At 40.3% G+C, this 19,709-nt stretch overlaps 2 protein-coding genes across 4 annotated transcripts; both read left to right on the forward strand.

Moving 5' to 3' along the window:
• The first annotated feature begins 1,751 nt into the window (after nt 1-1,751).
• On the forward strand, nt 1,752-3,914 carry LOC306766795 (DELTA-sagatoxin-Srs1a-like). 3 transcript variants are annotated; one of them, XM_079254639.1, is made up of 4 exons: nt 1,752-1,778; nt 2,821-2,878; nt 2,963-3,040; nt 3,237-3,914. In XM_079254639.1, the coding sequence occupies exons 3-4, from the start codon at nt 2,970-2,972 to the stop codon at nt 3,652-3,654; spliced, it is 489 nt and encodes a 162-aa protein (XP_079110765.1). In that variant the 5' UTR covers nt 1,752-1,778; nt 2,821-2,878; nt 2,963-2,969; the 3' UTR covers nt 3,655-3,914. The 3 variants fall into 3 exon arrangements, with proteins under 3 accessions (XP_079110765.1, XP_079110766.1, XP_079110767.1); XM_079254640.1 differs by lacking the exon at nt 1,752-1,778 and adding an exon at nt 2,194-2,251; XM_079254641.1 differs by lacking the exons at nt 1,752-1,778; nt 2,821-2,878 and having other exon boundaries at nt 2,923-3,040.
• A 4,922-nt stretch (nt 3,915-8,836) lies between these two features.
• On the forward strand, nt 8,837-9,766 carry LOC306766902 (olfactory receptor 6K3-like; the record flags this gene model as incomplete). Its single annotated transcript, XM_079254760.1, has 1 exon — nt 8,837-9,766. One exon carries the CDS (start codon nt 8,837-8,839, stop codon nt 9,764-9,766), a length of 930 nt encoding a protein of 309 aa, XP_079110886.1.
• Nucleotides 9,767-19,709: the final 9,943 nt, after the last annotated feature.

Here is a 19,709-nt window from a genome sequence, read left to right on the forward strand (position 1 = left end):
AATGGCAATTTGCTATGTTTTGGAGCCCCTAGTGGATGAGGGGAGAACTGCAATTTTAACACACCCGCATCACTTTTAACCACAATTTGAATTGATTTGAATTTTTGTGTCCTTTTCCCTCCTGTTCTGTCTACCAATCAACATCCTGCAAACATGTCATTCATTCAGCAGCACTTCCTGTTACACAAACTTTCAAAGTAAAATACAATGCATAGCCATGAAGCCAAATACCTTCAAATCTTGAATTGTTAGTTTTTTTAATCATTTAATACATTTACAGTTTTGAATTTTTTTTAACTGTTCAGTTTTAACCAAATACTTTTTAAATTACCATCAAATAGTACAGGACAATTTTGTTAAAGAGGAAACACATTAAGTCATCCCAGCTGAGAGTTAACAGAATACAAGTCTCACCAGCTCTTACTGTAGTGAGCCTGGCTGCAGTGTTGCAGAGAAACCAGGGATTGTTCTTGTTCTCCTCTATCAATGATGAATAATAATCTGTTCTAGACTTATGCAGGGCTTTCTTGTTGATTTAATCGATTTCTTAAAGCAGGGTTATGAGGAAAAACCATTAGTTCTTCAATGTCAATGCCAATGATGATACTTCTGGACTGACAAGGTCTGAAGTTTCTCCGGGTAGAACACAGTTTTTCACTAACCTCAGTCCTTCCTCTGCTCCTGCTATTCCACCTGCTACCACCAGACTCTGTCTAACAGAACCAGGTTCTGTGGGTCAGACCCGGGTTCAACAGATTGTTTCTGCAGGTTTATACCAGTTTATGGTTAAAAACCTTATAAGAAATTAACCTGCTGATGAACTTCATGTTTTGTGGCCTAAATTCAGAAAAACCTTTTGCAAAGTTTGTGGTTTTTGAAGGTTCCTCTTCTTTATTTCTAACCCCTCAGGCATTATTTTCCCTCTTCAGTTTCAACACTCTCGTCTCCATCCTCCACGTCTTTGTTTGTCAGTCATGTGTGCAAACTGGTGACAGCCAAACATGTCCAGGAACTCTGAGATCTAGACTAGACTTTCACTTCCACCTACAGTAGGGGATGCTGGGAGACGTCCGAAGCGTTGGCCACCTCTCTTCTCTTTTTTGTCATTAATTTGCTTTTCTCTTCTTCTTTCTTAGCATTCACTGGATCAGAATTTCTAGTCCTCTGCAGCCCCAACTGGCCCAGGAAGATGTCCTCCTTCCTGTTTCCGGTTATGGTAGAGGTTTTCTTTCCTGGTCCTGGTCAGGACATGATGGAGAATCTGAAAAGAACACCTCCACCAGGACCACAACCTGAAAAGAACACCTCCACCAGGACCAAAACTGGGAAGAAACATCTCCCCTAGGGCAGAACATGGAAAGAACACCTCCACCAGAACCAGAACCAAAAGGAAAAACTTCCACCAGAACCAGGAAGGAAAACCTCCATCGGGTCATTATTCTTGTAGTTTTTATTAACACAGTTATAATGAAACTGGACTGGATTATTTTTTGGTTTGTTTGTACTGGACTACACAGAACTGGACTTCTACTTAGTGGGATCAGATTTTTTAGTATCAGTTCTGGTTTCCATGTGAATGTTTCTGGGAATATGTCAGTTTTTCTTTCTTGGAGCTGATTCAAATCTTGAGATCTGGACACGTGACACCATGTGAGTTCTGCTTGGTGACTACTTCCTGTTTCCTTATGATTGGTTGAGATTTTCTCGGTATAAAGCTTGCTGGACATGAGAGGGGCTGTCAGAGACCTGCAGACGGTTTCCTCCAGCAGCTTCAAGCAGTAAGTTCTTCATAATTTACAGAACTGTTTTACTGGTGAACTGGTCAGGAATGAAATTATGTGAGGTCAAACGGGAACTGCTCAATTAGGTTTTGCAATCTTTCCCAACAGGTTGATGGAACATGTTTTTGTGGATTATGTCTGGGATGTATTTCTGACTGAAAAGTCACAGAATGAAGAAACCAGATCTGTTTTTATAAAGTTGTAACTTCACTATTCTCACATTTAAAGCACACACCGAACGTTGTACCTGGACCAGTCTCAGAGTGATCAGAACTGTAAGCACCGGTCTCTTTGGGATGGGACATGCTCTCAGAGACGTCTTCCTCTTGATGAATGTTGTCAACGGAGGCTGCCTTTAGAGGACCACCAAATCGGGTTTCAGTTTAGTCCTGGTTCTGGTATAAGTTCTGAAGGAGAAGGAGCTGGTCCAGTCTGGATCAGGCCTGGACCTATGATCAGGTCCATCAGTGGTAACGTGGTTTCTGTCTAATACAAAGTCTTGTCTTGTCTGATCTTCAAATTACATAAGCATGATGACTAGTTTTAGGCAACTACCTTCAGCTGTACCTTTAGGCTCATATTTCTCTGTTATTTCAGTCTTGTGATTGGTCCAGATGTGGACTCAGGTATGTCTTTGTCTGTGCTCTATAAGGGAGTGGATATACTGCAGATGGTCAGTTGGATTTTTTTTACAACTGGCTATAAGAGTCCTACAGATTTGTTTTAGATGCCAGACTTTTGGAATAAACCTTTTTAATACTTATCAAACCAGACCCCGGAGCACTTTTTTTTTTTTTTTTTTTTACCTCCAAACCATCACCTACCTCAAATAATATACATCAGTTTTTCCATTTACGACACGCATCAGGATCATATGAGACCTGTGAGATACTATGACTGAAAATTTTATTTAAAAATTTTAAAATGACATGAAACATTTATGTTTATATATGAGAAGCATTTCCTGCTTTAGTTTCCTTTACAGTATTGTTGAACTTCAGCTGAAATGTAGGAAAACTGGTCTGGTTTCTGTGTCCAGGACTTGATTCTGCACAACCTTGAGACAAAAAACAGGCTTCTTTGTCCACCTGGTCCAGGTCTGTAGGCTGAAAATGAAATGTTGATCTTTCTTAGACTGGGACAGTTTCAGAACTGAAGGACTTCCCTCTGCTTCTGCTCAGGTCCAGCATGTCCACTTATCGCCAGTGCACCATCAACCTCCATAACAAGACCAGCAGTTACACCATGTGTGATCCACTGTGAGTCTTGACATCCTCCCCACTGTTACACTTAACTAGAAACAGATGCAATTTTATAAACTTTCCAGAGCAGGAAATGTGAAATTGGAAGAACATAATGCAGATTATTGTTGGATTATTCATGAATTCAGGGGTTTCTATCAGATGTAAACAGTGTTTTTGGATGTTAATTTCCTATCCTGTTTCACCCAACCAGAGTGCATCTCATCAGTGGGACAACCTCAGATCCCCTACCGCCGGCTCTGGGCCCTTCTGAGTCTGGCAATGCCCTCTTCATCAAGACTCCCTTCACAGCCTGCGGTTCTGTGGCTGTCTTCACCTATGACCTCATGGAGATGTCTAGAAGTGAGTTTATGGGTCGCATCGCGGTGATGTTCTCCGTTCCATATGACTTCCACTTTCATTCCAACTGGTATGGGGTGGGGGTGTTCAGCAAGGACATCCCATGTGATGAAAACCTGTTCAACCTCATGTATGGGGGGGAGGAGACAACTTTTGTCCGGGGCAAAGCCAGTGGGCCTGGTCTGGTCTACAAAGGAGACCATGTGACCATCAGGGCCACCATGTCCGACAGCTACCAGCCGGTTCTGAAGGTTGAGGTTGACGACAAATAAACCTGTTGCATCTTCTGCTGCTGCTACTGTCGTTTATCCCACTTCTCCAAGTGACATCAGGTTCAGATTGCGTGCTGTTACCATGGTAACAACAGACTGAATGCTTTTTTTAGTCAGTTTAGTCCTGTTTGATCCAGTTGAACCTATTTTGATTTAGTTTGGTCCAGTTGATTCAGGTAAATCTAGTTTATTTCTCTTTCAAAATTTAGCCCTGTTTTATCTGGTAATTAATCCATTGATCAGGTTAATTAATAAAGTATCTACACCTTCTTGTAAAGATGTCGATGACGACAGGACGTGTCCGTGTCTGTAAGCACCTGTATGTGGTTTCACAATAAAGCAGCTTTTCTGTTTGACGATTTTTTTGTTTTGTTTTGTGTGTGAGGAAGTGAACAAGTGTTAAGCTCAGCAGGTGAGGGATGAACAAGTAAGCAGATTTGGTGAAGAACAGGTGAGACTCTTAACTCAGCTAAGTGTCAACAAAAGAAAGTGCACACATGAATAAAATATAAAATACACAGTTGTAGAAAATATGAAAGTTTATTAATATAACAATCGTTTAGACAGACAGTCAATCAATCAAATAAATAAATGAATAAATAAATAAATAAATAAATAAACAAAAATAGTTTTGGTGGATCAGACGACACTACTAGATGCCAAATATCTCAGTGTGTTTCCCAGAAGATCCAATCTCTCCAGATGACGCTTCGTCTCCTTCCTGACCAGCTCCCAGGAGGCTGTACTGCCACCCTGTGGACAAAAGCGGTACTACAGTTAGATTCATTTACTCATTCTACACTCATTACTTCAGTCAGTACTAAACTTAGGCACACATCAATTACTAAAGTCATTGGTACAGTCAGTAGTAAGTCAGTACCACAGTTAGACACATCTAACACTTCAGTTATTTCGACAGTCAGTACTACAGTTAGACATGTCTAATACTACAGTCTTTCCTACAGTAGGAATTACAATCAGTACAGTGCGATTAAACCCATCAACTATGACAGTTATAATTACAGGCGGTACTCCAGTTAGACAAATCTAATACTACAGTCAGTACTACAGTCAGTACTACAGTTAGACACACATCTAATACTACAGTCAGTACTACAGTCAGTACTACAGTTAGACACACATCTAATACTGCAGTCAATAATACAGTCAGTACTACAGTTATACACAGTACAATCGGTACAGGTTGTGTTTGTGTACTTATGGTGCAGTACACTGCGTATACTTGTACTTACGGTGCAGTACAGGGTGCGGTTCTTCAGTATCCTGTAGTACCTTCTCAGTCTTGTGGCTGTTTGATGTTTGTTTCCAGAAACCTGAAAAACAGTAAGTGGAATCAGATGAGGTGGACTGGAGACAGGTCCTCGTCACTCCTGAGGGACCCCAGTTACAGCAGAAAAGAATCTCAGACCAGACCAGATTGGAGAAGATCAGATCAGTCAGGACCAGGCCGGACCACACCAGACCAGACCAAACCAAACCAAACCAGACCAGACTGGACTGGAGTGACTACTTACACAGCTGCTGAGCTCTTTGATCTGCCTGTTCACACTTTCCAGGAACTCTGTGGTCTTGACAGGATCCCAGGTGGTGGAGGAGAGGTTACCCCGGTGATACATGTCATAAATCTCCTTCATACTGTCTCTGATGAAAACCAGCTGTGACTTCACCTGGAGAGACATGAAGTATTCTGATTGGCTGACAGATATAATGAGTTTGTAAATAAAGCTGAAGGCTGCATCTCTGTTTACCTCTGTCTCTTGCACCTGGTCATACAGTCCGTTTGGAAAAGGAACTGGACATTCCTGGTTCGTGAACGGACCACCCTGAAACAGAAACAGATGATGATGTTTTACAATCAGCTGTGGGAGAACTGGTCAAACTGGTCCACATCCTGGAAATGCCCTAACACCCAGTCATATTAGCATATTTACAGATGTGCTAGGATATAAACATGTTTGCATGGCTAGCATCCCCTCTTCTTTTAACAACCATCTGTAAACACCTGAGAAGTGAGGAGACTGGTTCTGGAGTTTTAGGAGAGCAGTGTTGTCTCATTCTGGTCTGATATAGATAACCTAAACATTACCTGTATCTAGCCTTGTCCAATGCGTACAGAGATTCCTTCTGATCCTCTAAATCTTCTGATGTTATTCTACACTATAGATGGTGGATTTTCACAGTTAAACCAGTCATGTTACTAAGCTGGTCCCTGTTAAAGCAGTTATTTGTGAAATGCTCCTGTGGGACCCTGGAATCTTCTCCAGGACCCTGAATTCCTGGTGTGTTTGCTGTACTTGCCATAAGCTGGATGAGAGACATAGATGTGTTCCTCAGGTCTCTGTATTCAGTGAGCCACTCACAGCAGAAGGTAGAGGTCAGGATGCTGCTGAGAAAGAGAAGGGTAAGCATGATGATGACGATTATGATGAAGATGACAATGATGCAGCAGGGATCAGTTGTACTTCTGTGGGTCTGATCTGCTGCTGCTCTGATTTATAGAAGGAAGACATGAAAGAGAAAATAGATGGGAAGTTCCTGGTTATATTGGAGTTTTGTGAACCAGCTTTCTGATTTTTCTGATTGTTGATGTGGTTGGAACTGTCTAATACTAGCAGCTGCCATCCACTCTGATCATTAACTAATAATCCTACAGTCAGATCAATAACTAATCATTTTTCAGTCATTCATTCATTTTCCGAACCGCTTAGTCCGATTAAGGGTTTCAGGAAAGTTAGAGCCTATCCCAGCAGTCTTTTGGCAAAAGGCAGGGTACACCTTGGACAGCCCGCCAGATCAATACGAATAATCTTACAGTCAGATAAAAAACTAATAATCTTTTAGTCAGATCAATAAGTAATAATCATTCAGTCAGATCAATAACTAATAATCCTACAGGTAGATCAATAACGAATAATCTATCAGTCAAACAAATAACTAATATTTCAAAAGTCTGATCAATAACAAATATTCTTTTAGTCAGATAAATAACTAATAATCATTCAGTCAGCTCAATAAGTAATAATCCTCCAGTCAGATAAATAACTAATAATCATTCAGTCAGATCAATAAGTAATAATCCTTCAGTCAGATCAATAACTAACTATTCTACAGTCAGATCAATAACTAATAATACCTCAGTCTTTAGACGCTCCATCTCTGAAAGCGATGACATCACAGTTTTCTGTTTCTAAGTACCAAGACAACCAGCTATGATGTCATCACTTTCACTTTCTGTTCCTGACAATGAAACGGAAAGAGAAGGGGCTTTTATTTCTGTTCCTGAATACGCTTCTGTTCCAGATGTTTAATGTGTGTACTTACGTTCTGACAAGTCTACACTAATAAGTACATAAGCATGTCCTCGGCATACTTTGACAAACAGCCTTAGTTTTGAAACCGGAAGTGCTTTTATTTTTTAATCTGGAAACAAGAAGTGACTTTTATTTTCTAGTCTGAAACAGGAAGTGCTTTGTTTTCTTATCTTGAAACAGGAGGTGACATTTTTATTGAGTTTTTATAACAGTTTGTGACATAGACATACATTTGTACAAAGTAAAAAATATAGCATTGTTTGAAAATTGTATTCTCATTAGAAAATTAACAGGAGAAAGTGAACAAATAACAAAGACAAAGAGAAAAAAATGACATTATGTTAAGAGAACCACATGAGAAAAAAACTAAGAAAAAAACATTTGAAGATCAGCTATACACCAAGGTTAAATTTCTAACTAATTTATTTAGTTTAGTAATTTACTAATTTTCTTTTTAAAGTTTTCAATTCTTCAAAAATTTTAATGAAAGTCTGTTATTCTGAAGTTGGAAAGATAGGGTTTTTTTTTTTACCAAATCATTTTATGCAAGAACTAATGTAGAAAATCACACACACACACACACACACACACACACACACACACACACACACACACTTTATGGTTTATATATACATATATATATATATATATATATATATATATATATATATATATATATATATATATATATATATATATATATATATATATATATATATATATATATATATATATATACCAGAGATGTGCATCCAAAGCAGAAGGGGGAGCTAAACCCCTCTCAGACACCCCATTAAATCTCAGTAACTCTACTTTTGAAAAATTTCTTTCTACCTCAGTTTTATTGAGAGCCCTAAAGGTATTGGGGATTTTACCACTTCTCAAACGCAACATTATGAAAACCATTTTCCACCCTACACCACTCACATTAGAAGACCAAAATCATCCCATTCACAGTCACCTACTCTAGTCAGAGATCGGGTTTGATGCATATGGGGAAGAAAAGGTATTCCACATCTTTAAGCAACACTAATTCAGTCCAGAAACATAAAACTGCAACATATCAGAGCAAGACATATCTACATAATCTTTAGGTGCATAGTGAGCTAAAACCACCGGGCAACCCCGTGTCAAAGGCCTGTGGTGAATACAAAATGGGCTGTTTCAAAGATGATGACACATTCTTGTGCAACACATTTCGTGATTCATTTTGTGTGTGTGTGTGTGTGTGTGTGTATGTGTGTGTGTGTGTGTGTGTGTGTGTGTGTGTGTGTGTGTGTGTGTGTGTGTGTGTGTGTTTTAGATTCACAGAAGAGAGGTCTTTTACAACCCTTGTTGATAAAAAAAAAAAAAAAAGATACGGTTAATTTACATTATTATTATATCAGAAAAGCGTTGATACCATAGCAAAGCAGTGAAAGCATATTTCAATACTACTGCGAATGACGAACCTGCCAGTCAGTCATGTGCACTAGTATTAGAATATGAAATATCTAACAGATTGTAAGAGGTGACTGATGACCGGTAGGCTTGACCTACCAGTTTAAGAGCAAATTAAAAATGTGCTCTTTTAAATTCTTAATGCACTTTAAGGTTTTAATGGTTCAATTTTCTGAAAACATCACAACAAATACAGAGAAAATCATCAGTAATTTTCCACAGCAGCAAATTTACAGCCAATCCCTGAGCTGAATTGATGGGAAGAACGTTGATTGGCTGGGATGAAATCTCAGCTCAGGTGATTCTGTTGCCTAAAAAGGATAGAAAAGAGAGGACAGACAAGTCACTGTTGCAGACCAGCTTTTCATGTCAGACAAGCTTAGGGAAAAGTCCAACATCTCCTGTAAACGATGAATAACGTCTCTGTAATTTCAGTGTTTTTTCTTTCAGGTTTGAATGAAACAAGACAGCACAGATCGGCTCTCTTCTTCCTCAGTCTGCTGTGTTACTGCTTAATTATCCTGGTAAATGTGTCTCTTATCCTGATCATCATCTTGGATAACAGCCTCCATGAACCAATGTACATTATGTTATGTGTATTTTGCTTGAATGGACTTTATGGAACAGCAGGCTTCTACCCCAAATTTCTGTGGGATCTGCTCTCTCCTGTTCATATCATCTCGTACTCTGGATGCCTCCTACAGGCACACGTAATGTACTCCTATGCCTGCAGTGATCTGTCTATTCTTGCAGTCATGGCATACGACAGGTATCTGGCTATTTGTCGCCCTCTGGAGTACCACTCTGTCATGTCAAAGCAAAGGGTTGTTAAATTATTGTGTTTTTCCTGCATAACGCCTTTCTGCATTGTAGGAACAAATATTTTCCTGACATCTACACTGAAGCTCTGCAGCTCATTTATTTCTAGGGTTTTCTGTGTGAACTGGAGTATTGTGGCACTTGCTTGTTTTTCCTCACAAATGCTTATAAATGGGATAGTTGCAAATGTCACCATAATCATTTATGTGTTTCATGTTTTTTTAATAATTTGGTCCTACATATATCTTATTAAAACATGTGCTAATTCTATAGAAAACAGAGCAAAGTTCATGCAAACATGCGTACCACATCTAGTCTCCTTAATAACTTTTAGTGTGACCGTCCTTTTTGACGTCATGACCATGCGAGTCAATTCTAAAGATTTTCCTCAATCCCTGCAAAACTTTGTTGCAATAGAGTTTCTTGTTGTACCTCCCATCATGAATCCTCTTATCTACGGTTTCAAGTTGACCAAAGTTCGGCAAAGGATCATCAAACTTTTTACTTTCAAAAAGAAATGATCATAGGTTTCATGTGGTGGAATAAATTATCCCTTTACTAATTTATGGAATTTAGTCTTTCATAAGCATTATTTCTGCAAGATTCTAGTTTGGATGAAATCCTAATTAAGCACATTTTGCTGCGAACTTTCACAAAGTGCTGATTGGCAAAATGATTGGCAACAACAGAAGTTAAGTTTTAAGTAAATATTGCCTTTTAATATAAAATTTTTTATATAAAATATTTCTCTTTTTTTAACTGTATTATATTTCTGGCAAACTGTACTTTTGCTGCTCTTAACATGCCAATGATATGCTTGTTTAATCTCAAAGGCTTTCTTGTTGGCATTGACTTCATGTGGGCAAACCGAAAGCACATTTTATGTATGTGTCTGTATTTCTGTACATTCTGTCAGTGCACTCACAGAGTAGTTAATTATCTGCATTTTTCTCTGCACATGGGGTTGTTTAATTTGATGAAACTGATCAAGTGTATATTCTGAAACACTGTTGTCCTGGTTCTGTAGAGTGAATTAATCTTTAATTTTGACTGACTCCAACTGTTGATTCATGAATAAGTTGCATGTTATATGATCTAAGGAGGGCCATGTATTTTCTTTTTTAAAATTGTCTTGTCCAACATTACAGCAAGCAGAATGACGGCTGGGCTGCTGTGTTGTTCTGAGCAAATTTTCTTTTGCCAAGAGGAGCTTTATAAATGTAAAGATCACCTTGATAATCTCAATTTTTAATTTGTTTGTTTATTTGATTTTTTTTTCTTTTGTTTTTGTTTGTTTTATGGAATTTACATACTACTGCTGGACCTGACCGGAGGGGACAGAAAAAAGAATGGAAAGACACACACACACACACACACACACAGTCCAAGCCTCAATACTGATGTGATCTAATAAAAGATTTTGGAACCGCTGAATGAACAGAATATTTGTGGTTTTTAAAATTCACAATTTTTGAGGTTTGCAGTGCAAAGTGAACAGGTATTTGATTGTGAGAGATCCACCCTGAACATTCTTTGTCCTCTATAATGAGTTCTGTGCAGAATTTTTATGCATATTTAAATTCTTCGTCATTTTAAATGTGTTTAAACATTTTTTTGACAATTTATTTTGATTAATGGATAAGATTAACGGATTAACTGGTTAGGTCTGCTTCCCATTTTGAAGTTGAACAAGAGATAGAACCTTCTAGCAGTAATAATAATTTATATATTTTAAAAATAGCTTTGGGACGCTGAGATTCAAGAATTTTGCTCTCCTGGTAGGTATAGTTGCAAGTATAACTGATCAGAGGTGTATTTCTTACATATAATAGATATAAGTTGGTGGTATTCTTTAAAAAAAAATTGATGTTGCTGAAATCATATTGTGAAATAAGTACATAAATGTCAGAAATTGTCCACTTTTTACTACATATTCTGTTTTACTCCTTTAACTTTTCATTGAGGGAAGTTTACCTTTTTTGTTGTTGTTCTTTTGCAATGTTTAAGCTTACATGGTATATGAGCAGACTTTGTTTTTAGCAGAAATTCCCACTATCCATTAAATAGGAACCTATATTAATGCTTTTTAAACACTCATGTGATTTTGTGGTTAAGCTGATGAATGGCATGTCAGAGGTAACCAAATCTTGCTCTACATCCAGCCATGGCTTTCCTAGATAACTTGGTTTGAGCTATTTGGAGATTTATTGCAACTTGTGACATAAGAAACAGTGACTAAAACTTTAGTCTACTTAAAAGTTCTTAGACTTTTACATGATAGCTTGTTTTCCCAAAGGAATTTGGACATGTGGGAGTCTACTGACTTAAACCAAGTGAATGTTTAATGTTAGCAACTCCCATTAGCGATAAGGGCAAGCACTTCTACTGTGAGATCTGGATTCCATTCTAGATTGCCTTATGATGACAGCAAATTGTAGTAGTTCTGACTTGCTGCCTTGATTTTTTTAAAAGTGCAAACTCTTCTCACATAGATATTAGCTCAAATTACATCTTTTTTTTCTGAGGATTTCATGCCAGTTTGGAGGGTGTGCTGCAAGGAAGATTTTTCTGCAAATTTTTGGCTCTCTCAAGACTTGTTGTGATGAGTCTCCATGGCAACGAAAGACTTGTTTACAATCGGGATCAACTGATAAAACTCTCCCAAATCAGGATTATCAGCAAAGCAACACATCAAATCCTGATGGAGTTGAAAGAAAGACAAGAGGATGCAGAGCAGAAGTGAGACAGAGAAGAAAGCATGGAGATTTAAACCATTTCTACCAACCGTCCTCATGGGTAATGTGAAATCGCTAGCTAACAAAATAAACGAGCTCCAGATGCTAACAAGGTCTCAGAAAGAATACAGAGAGTGCAGTATTATGTGCTTCACCGAGACATGGCTGCACGAACACATCCCTGACTGTAATGTGTCTGTACAGGGTTTTAAAGCGGTCCGTGCAGACCGCAGTGGACAACACAGTGGAAAGCTAAAGGGTGGTGGAATTGCAGTGCTGGTTAACCAGCGTTGGTGTCATGCTGTACAATGTCACTGTCAAGGAGAAGATATGCTCAAAGGACATCGAACTGTTAGCTGTGAGCTTCGGTCCACATTATTTACCCAGAGAGTTTACCTGTGTTATTCTGGTAGTGGTTTATATAATACCTGGTACCGCACCAGACACAGCCTGTGATGTCATCAGCTCCGTCGTTGCTCGGCTACAAACACAGCATCCGAACTCATTCATGGCGATTTCCGGAGACTTCAACAACATCTCCCTCTCTGCAACTCTACCAACATTCCAGCAGTTTGTCAGCTGCTCCAACAAAGAAAATAAGATGATGGACTTTAATTTATTCAAATATGAATAATGGATACAGTTGTTCTGCCCTGCCTCCTTTAGGAAGATCTGACCATAATCTGGTTTTTCTCACCTCCACCTACAAGCCCATCGTTCAGCAGCAACCAGTCATCACAAAGACTATCAAAATATGGTCTGCTGAAGCTGAAGATGCTTTTAGAGGAGGCTTTAAGGCTACAGACTGGAACATCCTCTGTGAACCTCATGGAGACGACATCAACGCCATGACTGAGTGTGTGACAGATTACATAAACTTCTGTGTGGACAGCATTGTCCCAACAAGAACAGTGAGGTGCTTCCCCAATAACAAACCCTGGATCACCAGTGACCGGAAAAAGCTGCTGAACATCAAAAAGAAAGCCTTCAGGGATGGAGACAGGGAGTTATTGAGGGCAACACAAAAACAACTTAAAACACAAACTAAGAAGTGCAAGGAGGACTACAGGAAGAAGTTAGAAAGTCAGCTCCAGCAGAATAACCTGAGGGATGTGTGGTCTGGAATGAAGAAGATTACTGGCTTCAAGTTAAAGGGGGACCAGCCTCATGGAGGTCTGGACAGAGCTAATGAGCTGAACATATTCTTCAACAGGTTCAATTCACCACCTACCTCCAGCCCAACAGACCACACACCCTTCATAAGACCACTGCTTTCCTGTCATGCCTCCAATCTGTCACCCTGTAGCTCAGTCATGGACCAGAACACAGCTTCATCTCCCTCCACATCAGGACATCCTGAGACCTCCACCTCGTTTGTGTCTTGCAATCCGGTTATGAAGCAACTTGAGAAACTGAACCAGAACAAGGCTGCAGGTTCATATGGTGTCAGTCCCAGAGTTCTCAAGACCTGCTCAAAACAACTATGTCCAATTCTGCAGCACCTTTTCAACACCAGTATGAGAATAAATAGAGTCCCAGTGCTGTGGAAAATCTCTTGCCTTGTTCCAGTGCCTATAAAAACACAACCAGCTGAACCAAGTGACTACAGGCCAGTTGCCCTGACATGAAAGTCCTGGAGAGACTCTTACTGGCTCACCTCAACAAGCAAGTAAACACCTTTCAGGACCCATTACAGTTTGCATATCATAATGGACTTGGGGTTGAAGATGCCATCATATACCTGCTCCAGAGAGCACACTCTCATCTGGACCATTCAGGCAGCACTCTGAGGGTCATGTTCTTTGATTTCTCAAGTACTTTTAATACCATTCAGTCTGCTTTGTTATGTGAGAAGCTCCATAAATTCCAGGTGGATACCTCCACCTCCACAACCACCTGGATCTATGACCACCTCACAAACAGACCACAGTTTGTGAGACTGAAAGGTTGTGTGTCTGAGATGGAGGTCAGCAGCACTGGTGCACCACAAGGAACTGTACTCTCGCCATTCCTCTTCACACTATCAACCTCAGACTTCCAGTACAACTCTGAGTCCTGTCATCTGCAGAAGTACTCTAATTAATCTGCAGTTGTGAGTTGTATCATTGATGGACAAGAAGCAGAGTACAGAGAACTGGTGGTCAGTCAGTTTGTTAAATAGTGCAGTGACAATCATCTCATATTAAATACCAGCAAAACAAAAGAGATGATTGTTGACTTCAGGAGGAACGAGAATAAACAAAGCACTGTTTCCATCCTGGGAGAGGAGGTGGAGGTGGTGGAGGAATAGAAGTACCTTGGAGTTCAGCTGGACAACAAACTGGACTGGAAATGCAACACTGACTACATCTCCAAGAAAGGTCAGAGCAGACTGTACCTCTTAAGGAAGTTGAGATCTTTTAACGTCTGCACCACAATGTTGCATATTATCTATACGTCTGTTGTGGAGAGTGCAGTCAGCTTCGCAGCATCTGCTGGGGTAGTAGCATCAGAACCAGAGACTTGAAGAGAATCAACAAACTGATCAAGAAAGCTGCTTCTATGCTTGGAGTAACTCTGGAGCCGATGGAGCTGATTGTCCAAAGAAGAATGCTGCACAAGATGATGAAGATGATGGAGGATTCTTCATACCCTCTCCACAACACAGTGAAGAAATAACAAAGTATGCTCAGTGAGAGGCTTCTTCAGGTCCGATGTAGGACTGAAAGATACAGAAGATCATTACTGCCAGCAGCCATCAACCTCCGGAACAAGACTTCCTCAAGTTAATTATATACTACAATATTGAATTTCCCTTTGGGGATTTATAGATTATTTTTCATTCAATTTCATTTCATTTCATCATTTTAATAGCTGAATGGAATTTAGCCATGTTAGCTCTGTTTATCAGCGAGAGAAATGTATACCTAAATAACTACAGTTTCCTGACTGTATTGTGGGATTAGATGTGTTGTGTTAGTCATGGTTAATGGGCATAATCACTGGTTCAATCCTTGGCTGGGGGGGAGGCTAGAATGGTAGTCTTTCTGTGTGGAGTTTGCATGTTCTCCCCGTGTATGTGTAGGTTCTCTCTGGGTACTCCGGCTTCTTTGTACCAACCAAAGACATGCATGTTAAGTTAATTGGTTACTCTAAATTGCCCATAGAAGTAAGTATGAGAGTCAGTGGTTGTTTGTCTCTGTGTGGCCCTGCAATAGACTGGCAACCTGTCCAGGGTGTACCCCGCCTCTCACCCAGAGGCTCCTGGGATGGGCTCTGGTTTCCCTGCGACCCTTAATCGGAGTGTGTTGGATAATGAATGAATGAACTGTGATCCTAGACCAGGTAAAAGACTATTGTGACATTGATGAGAATGTGTGATTGTCTGAGAAAGAGATGTTTGTAAGTTCTGGAGGAAAAGCAAAACATCATCAGCATAAAGACTTATTTTGAGTTCTATATATTTTGGATGGATTCCTTTAATTTCTTTCTCTGTCTCATGACAGCAACTTGGGTTGCTATATTATATCTTTTTCCAGTCTATAAGAGATGACCCAAACACAAATTTGTTTAACGTTGCAAATAAAAATGTCCAGTCCAAGCTGGCAAATGCTTTAAAAGAATGCATCTAAAGAAATTACGTTGGTACTATGATAATGTATAGCAGTGTAATCTATTAGACAAACTAATCTGCACATGTTAGGAAAAGAGTGTAAAGAATTAATGAACTGAATATTCCTTCATGGCCAAACCTGCAGACTGAGCATCACTTCTGTTATTTTCTTATTTTCCTCTGAGAGTTGAGTCATCCCCTCAGTGAGGGATTTTACAGACTCATGAAGACTAGCGTTCTCCTTCAATAGTGCTTCCACCTGTTTCTGGCTGAGTTGCTGGAATGGGCATCAAAGCTGATGAATGTCTAATCTACTGGGATAAAAGCATTCATTGAGTCACCTCCAACTCTGGTCCTCGTGAGCCTCCATCCTGCAGGTTTTAGTGTTTCCCTGCTACAACACAGTTGGTTCAAATGAAAAAGTTCTCCAACAACTTGTTATATTCTGCAGCTGCCTGTTAATGAACCATTCATTTGGGTCAGGTGTGTCACTGACACTAAAACCTGCAGGATGGTAGCTCCAGGTGAATCCTCGTTTCGCCGTCTCATAGCCTTCAAGGAGGTGGAGGGGGTTGATGTTTGATTCGGCTTCCTCATGTCTATTCTGTTGTAGCACTGATCTATGTAATCAAATTAAAAACTAGATTAAAATCTCCTCCACAGATCATGATGCACCATGATTCCATTAATGTTTTGTAAAAAAAAAAATTTTTTTGAATTAGTCCCCAAAGCCACATTCACATTGTAAATAATAAGTAAAACACTGTGAAGATTGCCCTTCATCTATATAAAAGTACCTTTCTTGTTTGGGATTTATGTTAGATGTTCATGAATAATATTTCCTGAAATCAAGATGGAAACATCTACAATTTTTAATTTCTGGTAATGAAGACGAGAGAGAGGTTATTTTCTCAAAAGTATTAAATTTTTTACCTTCTTGATGTCTGGGTGTTCTTTCTGACTCCAGGCGTGATTTTATTACACTTATTGGGTGAACGTTTTCATAATGCATCAGTACAGCGATCACCAACTGTGGACCTGTTGAGCCACTGTCCTGCACTGTTTGCCTGCTGCAATACACCCGAGTCTAAATATAAATGGGTCATTAAGAAGCTAGTGCATAAAAAAAAAACAATCAAACGTGTCATCATCAATGCCCGAAAGACTGCTGGGATAGGCTCCAGCTTCCACGTTACCCTCCATCGGACTATGTGGTCAGGATAATAAATGAATGATGTATAGACAATTCTTTTCCTTGTATTGTAGTGTTTTTTAAACAGTTTAACTTGCTGAGAGGCTCAACTTAAATAACTTTACTTTGACCTGCAGCCTATTTTGCTCAAGAAGTGTTTTAGATAATGGCATCTTAGTAGACCATCTAAAGGATGAAGAATTTTTTCATCACAGTTTGACAAACTAGAGGCCCCCCAAACAGCATCTTGCCCAAGCCCTCACAAAGTTAGGAACGGCCCTGCTGAGGAGAGTGTTGTTGTTGCACTTTGAATACGGGCTATACACTTTATAAAGAGTACACTACAATGTAATACAAGAAACATAGAGAGGAAATCAATGAGTAATCTTCCACAGCAGCAAGCTTCCAGCCAACCCCTGAGCTGAACTGATGGGAAGAACGTTGATTGGCTGAGCCAACCGCACCACCAGGTGGTGATCAGTTGACAGCTCCACCCCCCTCTTCACCCGAGTGTCCAAGGCATGTGGATGCAGGTCTGATGATACAACTACAAAATCGATCATTGAACTGCAGCCCAGGGAATCCTGATGCCAGGTGTACATATAGACACTCTTATTTTGGAACATGGTGTTCGTTATGGACAATCCACGACGAGCACAGAAGTCCAATAACAAAACACCATTTGGGTTCAGAAGGGGGGGGGGAACCATGCCTCCCAATCACTCCCCCCCAAGTCTCACTGTCATTGCCCACATGAGCATTGAAGTCCCCCAGCAGAACTATGGAGTCCCCAGACGGAGCACCCTCCAGCACTCCCTCCAAGGACTCCAGAAAGGGTGGGTATTCTGAACTGCTGTTTGGTGCATAAGCACAGACAACAGTCAGGACCCGTCCCCCCACCCGGAGGCGGAGGGAAACTACCCTTTCATCCACTGGGGTAAACCCCAACGTGCAGGCACCAAGCTGGGGGCTGATGAGAATGCCCACACCTGCTCGGCGCCTCCCACCATGAGCAACTCCAGAGTGGAAAAAAGTCCAGCCCCTCTCGAGGGTACTGGTTCCAGAGCCCAAGCCATGTGTTGAGGTGAGTCCAACTATATCTAGCCGGAACAGCTCAACCTCGCGTGGGGAAGAAGCTCAGGCAAAAGTACCTTTCTTGTTTGGGATTTATGTTAGATGTTCATGAATAATATTTCCTGAAATCAAGATGGAAACATCTACAATTTTTAATTTCTGGTAATGAAGACGAGAGAGAGGTTATTTTCTCAAAAGTATTAAATTTTTTACCTTCTTGATGTCTGGGTGTTCTTTCTGACTCCAGGCGTGATTTTATTACACTTATTGGGTGAACGTTTTCATAATGCATCAGTACAGCGATCACCAACTGTGGACCTGTTGAGCCACTGTCCTGCACTGTTTGCCTGCTGCAATACACCCGAGTCTAAATATAAATGGGTCATTAAGAAGCTAGTGCATAAAAAAAAAACAATCAAACGTGTCATCATCAATGTATAGACAATTCTTTTCCTCTCTCACCAGAGAGGTGACATTCCACGTCCCTAGAGCCAGCTTCTGCAGCCGGGGATTGGACCGCCAGGGTCCTCGCCCCTTGCTGCCGCCCAGTTCACACTGCACCCGACCTCTACGGCTCCTCCCGCAGATGGTGAGCCCACGGGAGGTGGGGCCCATGTAACCCTTTCGGGCTGAGCCTGACCGGCCCCATGGGCGAAGGTCCCGGCCACCAGACACTCGCTCTCGTACCCCACCTCCAGGCCTGGCTCCAGAGCGGGGTCCCGGTAACCCACGTCCGGGCAAGGGAACATTTATGCCCAGGTTTGTCGTCGTCATAGAGGTCTTTGAGCCGTGCTTGGTCTGGTCCCTCCCCTAGACATCTGTTTGCCATGGGTGACCCTAGCAGGGGCATAAAGCCCCAGACAACACAGCTGCTAGGATCTTTGGGACACACACACCCCTCCACCACGATAAGGCGATGGCTCAGGGAGGGGCAGTTAATTTCCTGTTAATTTACATTATTATTATATCAGAAAAGCATTGATGCCATAGCAAAGCAGTGACAGCATATTTCAATACTACTGCGAATGACGAACCTGCCAGTCGATCATGTGCACTAGTATTAAAATATGAAACTTCAAACAGACTGTACAAGATTTTATATTAAAAAATACATAAAGATGGCTCAGGGGCATCCCTTTGCCTTTTAATTTAGTGTTCCAGGCGTTAAATTAACTATGTTGGAGACCAAGAACTTTCAGACATTTCAGACTCATTCAACATATACACAAGGTCAGGAATTGGAAATGAATCCAGTGTGAACGTTTTTTTGAAAACAAAATTGAGTTGCTGGGAATAATGAGGCTACAGACCGGCCTACAGTACACAGGATATGGATTTTGGATTTTTTTGGTGATAAAATAAGTTTCTTTGACCATTGGAAAATGGAAATTTTGTTGCTTTATTGTAATTATTGCGAAGCATTCATGTTCATACAACAATTCATTAATTTAATAATGAATAAAACAGTTTCTTATAAAAGAATGCTCTTATTGGTGAATAAATTTAAGGTGACTGAATTAACACACTATGATGACTGGTTCATTAGCGGCGGCTTGACCTACCAGTTTACAAGATCAAATTAAAAGTGCGCTCTTTTAAATTCTTAATGCACTTTCAGGTTTTACTTATTCTTTTCTGGATGTATTACAACAAATACAGAGAAAATCATCAGTAATTTTCCACAGCAGCAAATTTACAGCCAATCCCTGAGCTGAATTGATGGGAAGAACGTTGATTGGCTGGGATGAAATCTCAGCGCAGGTGATTCTATTGCCTAAAAAGGATAGAAAAGAGAGGACAGACAAGTCACTGTTGCAGACCAGCTTCATGTCAGACAAGCTTAGGGAAAAGTCCAACATCTCCTGTAAACG

Source organism: Telmatherina bonti (genome assembly GCF_933228915.1).
Source record: "Telmatherina bonti genome assembly, chromosome: 15".
In the NCBI taxonomy this organism is placed as follows: Eukaryota; Metazoa; Chordata; class Actinopteri; order Atheriniformes; family Telmatherinidae; genus Telmatherina; species Telmatherina bonti.

Coding starts and splice junctions, on each gene's coding strand:
- LOC306766795 (XM_079254639.1), top strand. CDS start 2,970: ATGTCCACTTATCGCCAGTGCACCATCAACCTCCATAACAAGACCAGC. Junction 3,041..3,236: donor TACACCATGTGTGATCCACT/GTGAGTCTTGAC, acceptor TCACCCAACCAG/AGTGCATCTCATCAGTGGGA.